Genomic DNA, 12,790 nt, shown 5'->3' on the forward strand with positions numbered 1-12,790 from the left:
ATTCATTTTACAACTTACCGAGATTTGTGGGCGTGGTTGTTTCTAGGCACGCTGTGACAAAACCAGTGACGTTTTGCGAAGGTCATGACTCAGGACATTTTGACGTAGTACACACCTGGGTATCGTCCATTATTTTTAGGAACGGTATGATTTTACTAATTTTGCTAACTTAAGATTATCAGGTGACAGTGCTAGGTTCTGAGTAGGTATGTCATGCGTCAAGTAACTGAATATATAATATCGCATAAAGCAATATAAATAAATACATGACATGCTTGTAACGAACTTGGAAGACGGTGTAATGTACTGGAGCTTTCTGTTTTCGTATTTGCGCATTATCGTTTTTGGCCATTATGATGTCAATATCGTCCGATTTACGTAGAATCATTTACATGTATTGACATGTTTAGTTTTGTATTACACATGTATGTATTGTTATCACTATGTCTCTGTATAAATTCAATGACAGTGATCGAAGTAGCAGGAAATGGCAAACTGACCATGCCACTTTTGAAAAGACTGGGTCATGAAAGTACAGTTTAACTAGTCTACATTGATTTCATCATCATGATCATTGGTTACTATATCATAACAATGACTAAATAAATTATCATGAATATGGTCAAAGGGAAAGACTATTTCCCGTACCCCCACAACATAGAACCTGTTTTTATCCAGCATTTATGATAAACGTAAAATTGTAGTTTGTTATAAATTATTCAACATGTACTGTAACTGATTTGTGTGTGTATCACTGTATGCAAGAGGTGGGTCTAGAAAGAATTTTTTTTAGGTTGCATACCTGTCAACTCGCGCATTTGGGGAGAGTTATGCATTTGTAACAAACATCACACTCTCACGCAACGTTACTATAATCTCACACTTTTTCTGAAAATAAAATATGTAATAATCGTGGTTTATATTTTAGAGATGAATGGAATTATACCAACAATCACTCAAGGGTGCTACCGATGACCGACTTGTATGGTTTAACATTAACCGTATTAACAATATTGTCAACAATATTTATAATCCAATATTACACATAAAATATATATATGTATTTTAAATTTCTTTTTACAGCATTCATTCACAATGACTAGTAAACAGATGTTTCGTCGGGTGATACCGTGGCTGAGTTTAAGAGGATTTCAGTGTGTTAGGAAAATGACTCCACTGATAAGTGTAAACAAATTGGTACCCGACCATTTGTGCTTTATCAGTCCAGTGCAGTTGGGACAGAGTATGTGTACAGCCAAAGCCAAATTTGAATGCATCAATATCCAAGATGACGCAGACTTTCAGAAGCGCGTAGTCCAGAACAAAAAACCTGTTGTTGTTGACTTCCATGCTTCGTAAGAATCCAATTCATTGTTTTAAGCAAATATATATATATATATATATATATATTTTTTTTTTTTTTTTTTTTTTAAATGTTGGTAGATCACTGTACAAATTGGTAGACCATTGTATAAATTGGTAGATTGTGGTACAAAAGAAATTTGTGGCTGTATGCTGTTGATCAGCTGAGGATAGTCTTTCTTTTTTTCTTTTTTAATTACTTCTAAATGTCATCTAAACAGTGTGTGAAATAATCTAAGCAAGTGAAATAATAAAATTTCCATTGCATTCATTACAATTTAACATTATCCCATTGGTCCAGCCATAGCAAGACAAGTTTATTAATTTCTCGATGAACGTAAAAATAATGACATCACTTTATATTAGTATTTTTTTCTTATTGAATGTTATTTTTTTAGAGCCAAAAAATAATTCAAAATAAAACATGGACTTTTAGTGTTATTATTTGTACGTATGTTTCAAGTTGAATTGTAAGTATTGTCAGTTATGTTTTACGTTCATACGGGTATGGAAAAAAAAATCATCCGCAAACTTCCGTGTTAACGGCTTCATCAATTCACACAGTTTGCAGATGATTTTTTTTGTTCATACCCAGTGAACGTAAAAGAAATAACAGACATAACAGACAATCTGTAAATATACTACTCAAAAGAATTTAAGGGTCAAAAATTTATAACCAAATAAGTTTCAGAGTGTATTAGATTGATGATGTAAACTACACCAAAATTTTTAATTTATTGTTCCATATTTACAAAAACCCACAAATAAACGTCACTGTATACAAGAAAGTCACATGACATGCTGTCAAAGTTGAAGGTTGTCAAACATGGATTTTACACATTAGAACATTCGTTTAATAGTGTGTGAATCCACCCCTGGCGCGAATACACTCGACACATCGTTGCCTCATGCTGTTGATCAGACGTCTGAAGAACTCTTGGGGAATGGCTTGCCACTCTGCCATAAGAAGTTGACCCAGATCATGAAGGTTGACCGGAGGGGCATGGTTATCCCGAACTCTCCTGCCTAATTCGTCCCAGGCGTTCTCTATTGGGGCCAAGTCAGGCGAATATGCTGGCCAATCCATCCTGGCGATAACTTGTTGTCTGAGAAAGTCCGTTACCACCCTGGCGCGGTGGGGTCTGGCATTGTCATCCTGCAGAACTGCCCCGCCGCCAATCTGCTGAAGGCCTGGGAGAACCAACGGCCAGATAATCTCATTCAGATAGCGGATTCCATTCAGATTGCCATCCACCACATAGAGGGGGGTCCTGTGGTGGATAGAGATGCCGCCCCACACCATGACGCTGCCACCACCGAACCGGTGACGTTGTCTAACGTTAACGTCAGCGAAGCGCTCCCCAGGACGTCTGTAGACACGAACCCGACCGTCGTTGAACTGGAGACTAAACCTGGACTCATCAGTGAACATCACTTGACCCCACTGAACACGTTGCCACCGCAGATGAAGTGTGCACCAGTGACGTCTGGCCGTTCTGTGACGTGGTAGGAGTGGTGGTCGAACAGCCTGGCGTAGATCATTGGCTCTCAGACGATTGCGTATGGTTTGATCAGACACTCGAGTTCCAGTCGCAGTCCGCAGATTGTCACGTAATCGGCGTGCAGTGGTTGTGCGTTGACGTAGAGCCATATTGGTGATGTAGCGGTCCTCTCTATTTGTCGTGCTTCGATTTCTTCCCGAATGTGGACGATTTCGAACAGAATTCGTTGCTTGGTACCGTTGCCACAGTCGGCCAACGACACTCTGACTGACACCAAGTCTCAGAGCAACATTTCTTTGCGTATTGCCATCCTGAAGCCAAGCAATAGCCCTTCCTTGATCTTCGATAGTCAGTTGATGTCGAATTTGGAGTGTGCACCGTACACGAACGCAAGCTCCAATTATACGGAAATTCAGCATTGGGAACATGGAATACACATGCAAAGCGTGCAAATGAAGCGCTTTGTGAAAAAGCAAGTTATGGGCACTTAGCAGACCTTTCGCTTTCGCCCTAATTTACGTGCAAATGTAAGCATGTTTTCGCCATTAGAACTAGTCGACAGTGTCAATGACAGTGGATTTTAATTCATTTATGGGTTGCTTAGACCCCCTTTCGTCAAAATGGAACAATACCATGGTCTAGCTAATATAATTGACATTCAGAAAATAATGTCGAAAATATCGTCTGACCCTTAAATTCTTTTGAGTAGTATATATACAGTGAAACTTTTACTTAGCTATCACTTGAATTCTAAGATCACATCATGATACTAAGTTTAAAATTTAAAATGAAAGATTGATGGAAGATATATTGGACAAGAATATTTTTAAACATTATTTTTTGAAAATTAATGGTCATCCGATGGACTATCTTTACAAATTTCATAGTTACCCTTGGCCACTAAAAATAACTTCAGGCGTTTGGACGACTGAGAGATTTTATCACTGATCATTATTTTACACACACAGGTATTTTAAGCATATTGACCAAACATACATGTAGTCTTGTGCATATATACATACAGACTTTCCGAGCCAACAAACAAACAAAATATTTGAAGAACAGTCACAAATACTTTTAATTAAATGTTTTGAATGACAGTGATATAATTTGTATAACTTTGTGTTTATTCTTTTGCAGATGGTGTGGTCCTTGTAAACTTCTTGGTCCACGTCTAGAAGCTATTTTGTCAAAACAGGCTGGGAAAGTTGTCCTTGCGAAGGTGGATATAGACGACAATATGGAGTTGGCAATGCAGTTTGGAGTGAGTGTATTTTATATAACAGTTTACACCTAAACATTCAGAATATATATGCTGATGCATAAACGATTAGACCACATGTATCAGATGCTTTGTTGTATTATTTTTATTTTATTTTATTTTACTATTTTTATTTTATTTTATTTTTTTGTCCTCTGCTGCCCTTTTCCTTCAATTCTTTCCTTTGAACCCCATGACATTTCTTCTCAATTTGATAGCTCTTATCTTTCCACTCTGTTTGCTGTCCAACTCCACATCCCATCCCTTGTCTCCAACCATGACAGGTGTTTGTCTGTTGTGAGCTATCTGTGATATAGCTTTTTGCTGCGGGTTTAATATGACCAAGCAAGAGATAGCTCAGTGCAGTGATCACTTCTGACATTTAAGAGACACTCGTGCAGTTTGGTATTCATTTGTGACGTGTTTGTTTTCTAAGAGTTTAATGAAATGTGGTCTGTTAGAGAAAAGAAAGATAGGGAACCAGTGATACGTACTGTCCTGTTTACGGAAAAGTCTATATAAAAGTTCCCTTGCTGCATTTTCATTGCAAGTAGCATATGTGGGAGAAGCAAGATTCATCTCATTCTTGAGGCCAAAATTCAAAATAACCTTATATTACATGCCTCTTGAGAATTACAAATTTGCATAATCCATTTATAATTAGTGTAAAATCCATTATGTCCATATAACCCTAAATATTGCAAGAACAAAAAATAGGTTAGGCTAAAATAGATTTACACAAGCAATACACGAACGAAATGATCGTTTTCACATTACTGTATTAGACACAAAATGGCCATAGTTTTACCTTTAGACTACTGGATTAATTTTTAACAAAAACCATGTTGAGTGGGTACAAGTTTATAATTTTTACTGACATATATTCACTTAAATGTTTTATAATACATAAAATAAAGTTCATTTATGAATCGGTAAGTATTAATTTCGTGGGTTTTTGTAATTTTTATATTTTAGATCAGTTAATGGTGATTAAAATTAGGCAAAAAAATAAAAAAGTCGCATTTACTTACAAGCATTTGTGTCCAGCTGTCCAGTATTTATGTCCATTATTCCCGCTAATAGTGTTTTTCTGACCAGAATTAAAAAAAAAAAAACGAACTACGATTCATATTTGGTAAAACGATCAAATTTATTATAAAATTAGCTGTCACAATCAGCTATCGATCTCTGAAAATGACTGCAATGTGCCACAATTATTGTCAAGCGAAAATACTTGCCGAAAACCACTATTTGAACACAAAATTCCAAGCTATTTTCCACTGAAAAAAAACAAACAAAAGCTAGCATGCTATAAAATAAACTCTTTCCGGTTAAGAATATTTTTTTTCGGGTGAGTGTGGTGTGCAAAACGTCGAGAAATATGTAATGGGAAATACACTGTATGCAGTGTACAGTGTATTGACTGGCGTGACGTCGGGCGAGATATCTCGCCTGCAGTAGTCAGAAGGTTGAAATGTGTGTATGTGTTATTTAACAAGTTTTCCTTTGTTCTTAGGTACAATCAGTCCCAACTGTGATTGGCATGAAAAACGGCAAGCTGCAGGAAATGTTTATAGGTCTGCAAGAAGATGACATCATAGAGACGTTTGTTGAGAAGCTTGTACATTAGGACATGATAGTAGCGTTTAATCTCAAGACTGTCAAAAGTGTTTCTTAATATAACATTGATGGATGAAAGTATCGGCAGGATGGAGTGTTGACAGTGAATATTGACAACAGAACTCTGTTTATAGATTTGTAACATAACATTGATGGATGAAAGTATTGGCAGGAATGTGTGTTAACAATGAATGCCAATAAGACAGTTCAATCTTTAGGTTTTTAATATAAATTTGATATATAAAAATTATTGAAAAGATAGTGCTAACAACAAAACGTGAGTTTATAGATTTGTAATATAATATTGATGGATAAAAGTATTGATAGGAAAGTGTTCTGTCTAGGTTTTTAATGAACCATAGCTGAATGCTGGCAACAGTTTTATTTACAAATGTTTGATAAACACTGATGGACAGAAAGTTTGGTAGGACAATGTTCTGTCTTTAGGTTTCTGATGAAACATTGATAGATTAAAAGTATCAGCAGGATGGTATGTTACAGGCACGGTGGAAGCAAGTAGACCTTGGGGTGGGGGGAGGGGCTGGGGAGAGCTGACTGAGATATGAGGTTGCAAAGCAAAGTTTCTAGGGGGTTCGGGGTATGCTCCCCATAACATTTTGAAAACTAGATGTCCTGAAATGCAATTTCTTGTATTCTACAAGTAAAATTCATCTGCCTTAAGATTTACTACTAGTAATGTTTTTGATAAGGAATTAGAACTAGAGCCCCCCCTACACACACACACACACTCCCCTCCCAGCTCCCCTGATCCGGTGTTGCCTGTGTTAACAGTGAATGCTAGCAGCACACTGTCGTAGGAAGAGGGGAGGGGGGTGGGAAAGGTCACTTTTCAGATATTTTGCTTTATAATAGTGTAAAAGTGTGTAAATATAAAAGTGCCCCCCCCCCCCCCCCCCCCACACACACACACACACTTTTTGGCACCTTCCTACCCTTGTGCAGCAGAGTTCTGTTTACAAGTTTTTGATAAACACTGATGGAGAGAAGTTTTGGCAGAATGGTGTGTTAGCTAACAATACTGAACCAAGCCTCTTTCTATGTGTGTGTTATACTCTTATGTTTGAACTAGATGTCCAGTAGATTTGCATTCCATCTTACATAGTACTTTTTACATTACTGTGTTGCAGGACTTGAAATAGGAAGTAAAATATTGCCTGCTGTTATTATTATATTTTTTTAATAGTAGGTCAAAAGATATATGGTTTGCAAAGAAAAAATATGGGCTGCTGGAATTTATACAGCATGGGGTGAGGGGAGGGTTTGGAATAATGAGTGAAAAAATGGAACCTCTGAAATATATTTTAAAGCATTATTATTATTTGTTTTTTTAACAGATGGACTTCTATTTCACCTGGGGCTAGGTCTAAAACAAATGGACTGATTTTTGCTTTATGCAGGCCACTATTTCAGTGGCAGATCTAGAAAATAATAAGGGGGTTGCTGGATTGGGATAGAGTGAACTGGTGTGGGCTGAGCCATGGTGAAGGTTTTGAAGGCAAAGCCCCCTGAAGTTTTGGCATTCTGGACATTTTAGAGCCTTATTTCACTGATTTCTGGGGATCTAATTCTAATTAATAATTCAATTTTTTGCCGTTTTCCTGATTATCGCCAAAATTATAGAAAACAATTTAATTTTGTCCATATCAATGCAAGCCATACTCGGTTCAGTTATACACCTGATTGACAACAGGCATATTATTATATATATGAACTTGCCTGCAGGGAAATCTTGCAAAAATAGACTGGCAGGTGCGCTTTCATCAGTGAAACCGATAACATTAAGCTTACGGTAAAGATAACATTAAATGTCACAGATACAAATGTAATATTTTGTCTGTGACGTCATATAATGTATTTAAAATGGCAAATGTCGATCAATACAGCGACTGTGATTAATTCGTAAAATTCATTAAATATCTTTGGAATGAACTTTAAGAAAAAATTGCCCAGGAAGGGAGTGGGTGGCTAGCCACCCTATTCACCCCCTGGATCCGCCACTGTATTTCTCATTCAAGTATATATTTCATGTTCAGAATATTTTTGTATGCCTGGTAAAAGGTAAAGTGACTGCTACAGACATTAGCACATGACTGCAAAAACCGATAAGGAGAAACTGGTATTCTAAACAAGAAAATTAAGTTAATATATACATGTACCATACCTTTAATCACTAAAACGTCTCAGAGCCTCTGTTAGTCAGAAACATTTTACAATGACTGAAAACTCAGGACAGTCCCCTTACACTTTACAGTGGGTCTTCACGAATCATTGAATACTTGAAACTTAGAACAGTACCTGTATATGACATTTAAAAAAATATTATGGTAAATGATTATCATTTACTTTCTTTTTCTTTTTAATTTTTTTTTTTTTTTTTTTAATTAAAGGTATGTCATTATTATTTATATTTGTTTGGGTGAGGGGAGTTTACAAAACTTGTTGACTTTGAGATGGGACATGGCTAGTGTTTCTGGCAGAAAGAAATTTTTGGGTATGGCACTATGGAATTGAATGCAACCACAGAAAGAAAATGGGTTAAGTTTAGGGTTAGAGTTAAGAAACTAGTACAGTAATGATAAGAGTAATTGATTTCATCAAAAGTTAACTTTAAAAAATTTAATCTGCCAAAAAGTATGGGTATGGCGCCATACCCATTTTACCCTCTGGCAGAAATCCTGATGGCTGAATCCAAGCTTTGTGATGACAGGGTGACTAAAGGGTATGGAAACAAAATTAGCTTTACAATAGTCTCTTCTCCCTTTATTATTGACGCGCAAAGGAACTTTAGTGTGTTATTAAATAAAACATTCTTTCCTTCCTTTACAAACAAACAATATTGATAACTAGGCATGGATTTTCAGCCTGTTTTGCGGGCTGCCTTTGTGAATTATGTAACCAAATTAAAAAGTACTGTAGTTGGATAAACGAAGAACTTGAGGGGTTTCAGAAGACACTTCATAATTACCACTACACTGGTCACATCACAAGGTGTATTCAGGTAGGGGGTAATTACCAACATTTAGAAATCAAATATCATGATTACAATTGTTAAAGTGTGGAACACAGACTAATGATCATTGCATATGGTTCTACTGTATATATATGATTGTTATATACCTTAACAGAAGCCATGTATGTAGGACCATGCAGTCAGAAGGGATGGGGCAATTATGTTGGCAAGAAGTAGTGTAGAGTGAGACATTTGGCCACGGCTTTTATCTGAAACAAGGCATTTCCTTTTTGTTTATTTTGCAGTTTTTAAACTTTTGTATCTTAGATTAAAAGGCAAGAGTTCAGCTTCATGTTATTGCAAAGATAAGACTCCCAAAACCATGGGTCTTTAAGTTCATAAGTTTAATAAGTAAGGGCCATCATCAAATGTCTTATGGCAGTCGTTACGTCACAAATATCAAGATAATTTTATGACTAACCATAAATGGATAGTCCCTAAACTCGTAAAATGCCAGAACTTATGGAAATAATTAAAACTGAACAATGAAGCCTATAATACTCAGAAATTTAATTTTTTGATTTGTATAACAATTATTTTTCAGTTAACTTTATAATAAAGTTATGAACTAAGAACTATACACTTTAAATCTATATTACTGTATACTTTGTATTGCCTATTGCAAGTAAAAAGTGATATTCACGTAAGTGCCGCAAAGTGTCTTGCAAGATACCTATTCTAAATGTTCCAAACTTTATCCAAAAGCAAAGACGCCTTGTATACGAAATTATTTTTAATGTTTTCAGTACATACACTATACAGAAAATCATACATATTATGTCACTATTCAAGAGAAAAATCATATGAACATCACAATTCAAGATAGGTAACTCTTGGTCCTTTATATTCTTTTTGGCCAAAAAGCAATCATAATGCAGTATTTTAATTTTTAAAAATTTGTATAAAATTGAAATAGCCTTTATTGGAAATGAAAACATACATAATTATGACATCTTATATTTGACAACAACTTGGCAAGACGTTTTTCATCTGGTTTTAAATTTTATTTTATTATAACGTTAACCAATAAGCTGAATTTAATTTTTGGGTATTGATCATAGGAAATGTGGGTTAAAAAAAAAACCCAATGTACTAGTATGTGTAAATGATTTTGTCCAAGTTTTTGTTGTACAGTTACAGTTATGTCTTTTAAAATATGCCGTGTGTGTTTTTACTAAATGACTCGGGCAATTACCCGTATGTTCAAGAATTAAATGTGTTTTTGTCACAATCTTGCCAAATGTGATTTTTGTGCTGTTAAGAGAAGTGGAATTTAATAAAGATTTCACATTTTACAGGGTTCATACAGATTTGAAGTGTTTGAATTTGAGTGATTTAAAAAAAAATACATAACAAGTGTTTGAATTTTTTTTATAAAGGTTCGTGAATTGATAATTTTTGCAGATATGAATATTAAAATTTACCTTCCTCAAGTTTATTTTCTCGTAATTCAAAAATTTGTTAGACGGTATTATTTAATTATTTATTTTTTTGAATTTTTTTTACCTTCCTTGAGTTTATTTTCTCGTAATTAAAAAATTTGTCAGCCAGTATTATTGACAATTTTTATTAGTTGGTCATCGTTGTTTTATCACAAATGTCGAACATTGTTGGAGATGCTGTTACGAATACTGATAAAAATATATATGGCAAAGTGTTAACAATTGCATAAGCCTTTGAAACCTGTAAATTTATAGTGGAAAATGCTTAAAAAGTGCTTGAATTTTGTCTTCCAAATTGTGTATGATCCTTATTTTAGAAAGATGGGGTGAAATCTCATGTGGCCATGATGAATATCAATAATCAAGTATGTTAAAGTAGAGGTCACAAGTTACACACAGAGATATACATTTATTTCATACTCCACTGGTCAGGTTACAGTAAAGTAATCCATCACTTTATTGGTTAGTATTTTCATAAATGTTTAACTATAACCCTCATTTTATTGGGAGTGTATTTTCAAAGGTTGATACAACCGATTACTTGACTGGATAGTGTTTTCCTAAAGATTGATATAATCCATTTTTTTTATTAGATAGTATTTTCTTCATGATGATATAACCCATTTAATGATTGCTTAGTTCTAACAGTTATTATTCAACAACCATGTCAGTACTATATAATGTAGTAATAATGTAATAATTATAATGTCTTCACAATTTGGGAAAGTTCATTTTATCAGGATGGGTACCCGAGGAGCTTAATGCATAGTATTGAATCCCCTCACATATTAATATATCAAAGTCCATGGTATGTGCTGTCCTATTTGTGTGAAAGTGCATGTTAAAAAAATCACTTCTTGCTAATGGAAAGACTTAAGTGTCAAAAACTACCAATAATTAATTCATCAATGTACTCTAGTGGTGTTGTTAAACAAAACAATGTTACTTTATAAAGTTGGGAATAATTTTCATTTATCACCCATGAAAATTCTCCATAAACAGCAAGTTACTACCCTTGGGTAAACCAAGTTCTAATATCTGGTGTTGTCGTTACAGGCTCAACATTAACTCTGGTTTTTAGGGCCGTAGCCAGTGGAGGTGGTGGAGGGGGGGGGGGGGGGGTGGAGCAAGCTTATGAGTGATCCGGAATTGATCTTTTGAGGGTGAGAGACAGTCCCATAATTAGTACTTTTTGTCTTGTGGGTTTGCTGTAATGTTTTTCTATGCATAGTTTATGTAGCATTTAATTTTGTGGATGCCAAGTATACAGGGGTATAAACATATTCTCTCACCTGCCTTGCCCCAACCCCATCCCCAGTTGATGCAAACAAATCAATCCAAACCATGTCAAAGTGTTTTTGTTTATTTACACCAGTTAATTGTTTTTTGGATGTGCTAAAAATATATGTAAAAATAATTTGTAATTTTATTTTGAGAAAGATCATGAAAATAATACTGGATATGAAACCTAAAATATTGGAACATTAATAGTTTATTTTATGAAAACAGATTTTGAATGTGAAACCAGAAACTTTGTGAGTAGTTTTTAATGTTTTTGTTGAATATTTACTTGTATATAAAATTATTAATAACATTTACTGTGTTGTTAATTTGTGTATAAAAATCATGATTAAAACACATCAAGAATCAAACAATAAATAAAATTGTATCATTCTATAAATTTGCTATCATCTAATTTCACAACCTGTTGAGAAGAAAAAAACATTGTTCTAATTACCAGTAAGTTCTTCATATTATATCACATTCTTTAAAAATTAAGTTTTTCTCGTAACTGTCCAACATACATTTCACATCGGTGAAAACCTCCAATAATTTTTAGCATAGAAAATGTGGATTTTAAAACCCCCCATTTAACTCATTTTAACAAATGAAATCAAATGCGTTGATCTAAGGTATGATAGGTTGCAGATCCCCTGAACTGAATCATATAAAATTTGGTATGTGCTGTCCTGTGGGAATAGGTGGTGGAATTCACATGATTGTATGTTGCAATAGAAGTTTTTTTTATATACATAATGGTTACCAGTTAAATCATGTACCCAGGTGATTCGGTTGAAGGATCGAATCCCATTGGTAAACTCATTCATCAAAAAAAAATCCCATCTCAACCAGTGCCCAACGACTGGTATATCAAAGGCCATGGTATGTGCCGTCACATCTGTGGGAAAGTGCTTATAATGGAATAATGTAGCAAGTTTTCTTGGAAGATTACTTGTCAAAATTACCAAATGTTTGGCAATCAATAGCCTTTCATTAATAAATCAATATGCTCTAGTGGTATTGTTAAACAAAACAAACTTTTTAATTTTCATTTACCGAGGTGTAGCAAAGTATCGGGGGGAGATGGGGGGTTCTGCTTTATTTTATTGAAACAAATTTGATCTAAAATCTGTAAGGATCTTTAAAAAGCTTTTTGATTCAAATTCAATATACTTTTTAAGAATTATTTGGTGTTGAAAAGACATTTTAAAAAAAGAAGATATCTTGCTGTTATTTTGTAGTAGCAGGTTTACTCTCAAAATGTAATCTTAAAATAACCAAATAGCCATAG

The 12,790-nt window shown here is 34.6% G+C and overlaps 1 protein-coding gene across 2 annotated transcripts; it reads left to right on the plus strand.

The window, feature by feature from the left end:
- The first annotated feature begins 97 nt into the window (after positions 1-97).
- On the plus strand, positions 98-11,812 carry LOC121378398 (thioredoxin, mitochondrial-like). 2 transcript variants are annotated; one of them, XM_041506550.1, is made up of 4 exons: positions 98-144; positions 1,084-1,355; positions 4,005-4,128; positions 5,642-11,812. In XM_041506550.1, the coding sequence occupies exons 2-4, from the start codon at positions 1,096-1,098 to the stop codon at positions 5,753-5,755; spliced, it is 498 nt and encodes a 165-aa protein (XP_041362484.1). In that variant the 5' UTR covers positions 98-144; positions 1,084-1,095; the 3' UTR covers positions 5,756-11,812. The 2 variants fall into 2 exon arrangements, with proteins under 2 accessions (XP_041362484.1, XP_041362485.1); XM_041506551.1 differs by having other exon boundaries at positions 125-206.
- Positions 11,813-12,790: the final 978 nt, after the last annotated feature.

Source organism: Gigantopelta aegis, chromosome 8 (assembly GCF_016097555.1).
Source record: "Gigantopelta aegis isolate Gae_Host chromosome 8, Gae_host_genome, whole genome shotgun sequence".
In the NCBI taxonomy this organism is placed as follows: Eukaryota; Metazoa; Mollusca; class Gastropoda; order Neomphalida; family Peltospiridae; genus Gigantopelta; species Gigantopelta aegis.